At 37.2% G+C, this 1,741-nt stretch overlaps 1 protein-coding gene across 1 annotated transcript in view; it reads right to left on the reverse strand.

Annotated features, from left to right (window-relative positions):
* Positions 1–280: 280 nt before the first annotated feature.
* The window catches only part of TNIP2 (TNFAIP3 interacting protein 2), an 8,926-nt gene continuing 7,465 nt past the window's right edge, over positions 281–1,741 (reverse strand). Inside the window, exon 6 of the mRNA XM_019526568.1 lies at positions 281–1,425. Coding sequence (XP_019382113.1) covers positions 1,123–1,425 — 303 coding nt within the window. The 3' untranslated portion in view covers positions 281–1,122. The remainder of the gene's footprint in view (positions 1,426–1,741) is intronic.

The raw sequence follows: 1,741 nt of genomic DNA on the forward strand, positions 1-1,741 counted from the left end.
ATTTCAGGGGGTCAAACATACAACAAATGTTACTTCTGTTTATACCCACGTGTTCTGCAGCAGCAGGGAAAATGGATGGTGATCTTCCACAGCCCAGACCAAAACCCTGATTTGGGAGCTTGTCCATCCCCATATTAATTTAAAAATAACAGAATTTTTACATGTTTGGAAGTGTTGCATGACACGACTCTGTGAAAACAGGTTTCTTGTTTTTAACCTAATAAAAACTTATGTTTGAAGCTATAACACTCAGCCAGAGACAAGTTCAGCTATCTTCCAATATTTTACCAACACAGCCTTCACTGTTATTTTTATTATAAAAATAATTTTTAGGCAGTTATAAAATATATATATATATATATATACACACACACACACACACACACACACACACACACACAATCATTGAAATAATTATACAATTATTTCAGACAGAAGAAAAAATAAATAGCTCTATGCACTGTATTAAGTGCAAACAAACAAGTTCAGTTCTAGTCAAATTGACCAGCCTCTTGTTTCTACCTCTTTTGCTGATGTATTTCTCACTGAACATTTCTGGATTTCAAATTTAACTTCCTTTTCAGAGTTTGACTTTAATTCTGACAAGCAGTGAGATCGCCACAAGGAACAACAGACTTTCGGCCTAGCTTCCACTCTTGTGGACTTTCATGTTGTAGGCGATTTTGGTGGTCCTCACATTTGTTGAAAAGTTAACTGTTTTTCCATCCTTGGTCAGATTGCATGCTTTATCCCAAGGTCTCTTATGCAGTCCAACAGATGGCATGAAATAGGAGGTAGACAGTTGATAGTCTGGTTTTTAGCATCGTGTATTGTATCCATTTAAAATGAGTTGCTTCATTTTAATTACTATTCTTCAAGTCAGTTATCAACTAACTTCTTTCAGTGATAGAACCATCGATATTTTAAATCAAAAGATACCGAACACTGAAATGGATAAGCATAAAAATGTATTTGGATAAGTCAAACACCCAAACAGAATGATATGGTTATCAAAAGGATAACCAGTATTAATCAGCACCGTAGTTTACATCTTTATCAAAGTGCTATTTCCTTTGTTTTTTAAGTAGTGGTTATTTTCCTGGCATTCCCCAGATCTTACGATCACTGACAACATTCAGCAACATGCTTGAGAAATTCCTCGCTGAGTTCATCACTGAAGAACCTCATGCAATGAGGACATCGAAGTTCACCTTGTCCTCTTCCCTCTGCTGCTGAACTCCCATGGTCTATGGCTGCAGCAGCTTGTAATTCACCAGCTTGCAATGCAGATTGTGACCCTGCTGCTCGCCTTGCACACGACTGGACCTGACTGGTCCCCAGCAAGTGTTCAACGTTTGTCTGTATGTACATGTGATTTTGACTGTCAATCTGAACTCTGAAATGACCAGCTGTCTCTCTCGAGTCCTACAAATAAAAAGCAAAGATTGCAGAAAGAAAAAAAGTCAGAAAAATCTAATTCTGGGACTGAGAGTAAATATATATTTTTTTTATAGATAACGCTGAAAAATATTGAAGTGACGTATCCTTTGTCTAAAAAGTGGTTGTAGTAACGTCCGAGTAATAAGGGATGTTCTTTTAGCCTCTACTTTTAAAAGGTTTAAATAATCATAAAGAGGGCTGTATAAACACACAAGATAGGCATTATGTATTTTACTTCTATTTTTGTCTTTATAGTTGTTGAAAGAGTCTTCCTCCTTCCCCCCCCCCCCCCCCCCCCCCC

This window comes from Gavialis gangeticus, unplaced genomic scaffold, assembly GCF_001723915.1.
Source record: "Gavialis gangeticus isolate Ggan-Ray unplaced genomic scaffold, GavGan_comp1, whole genome shotgun sequence".
Classification (NCBI taxonomy): Eukaryota; Metazoa; Chordata; order Crocodylia; family Gavialidae; genus Gavialis; species Gavialis gangeticus.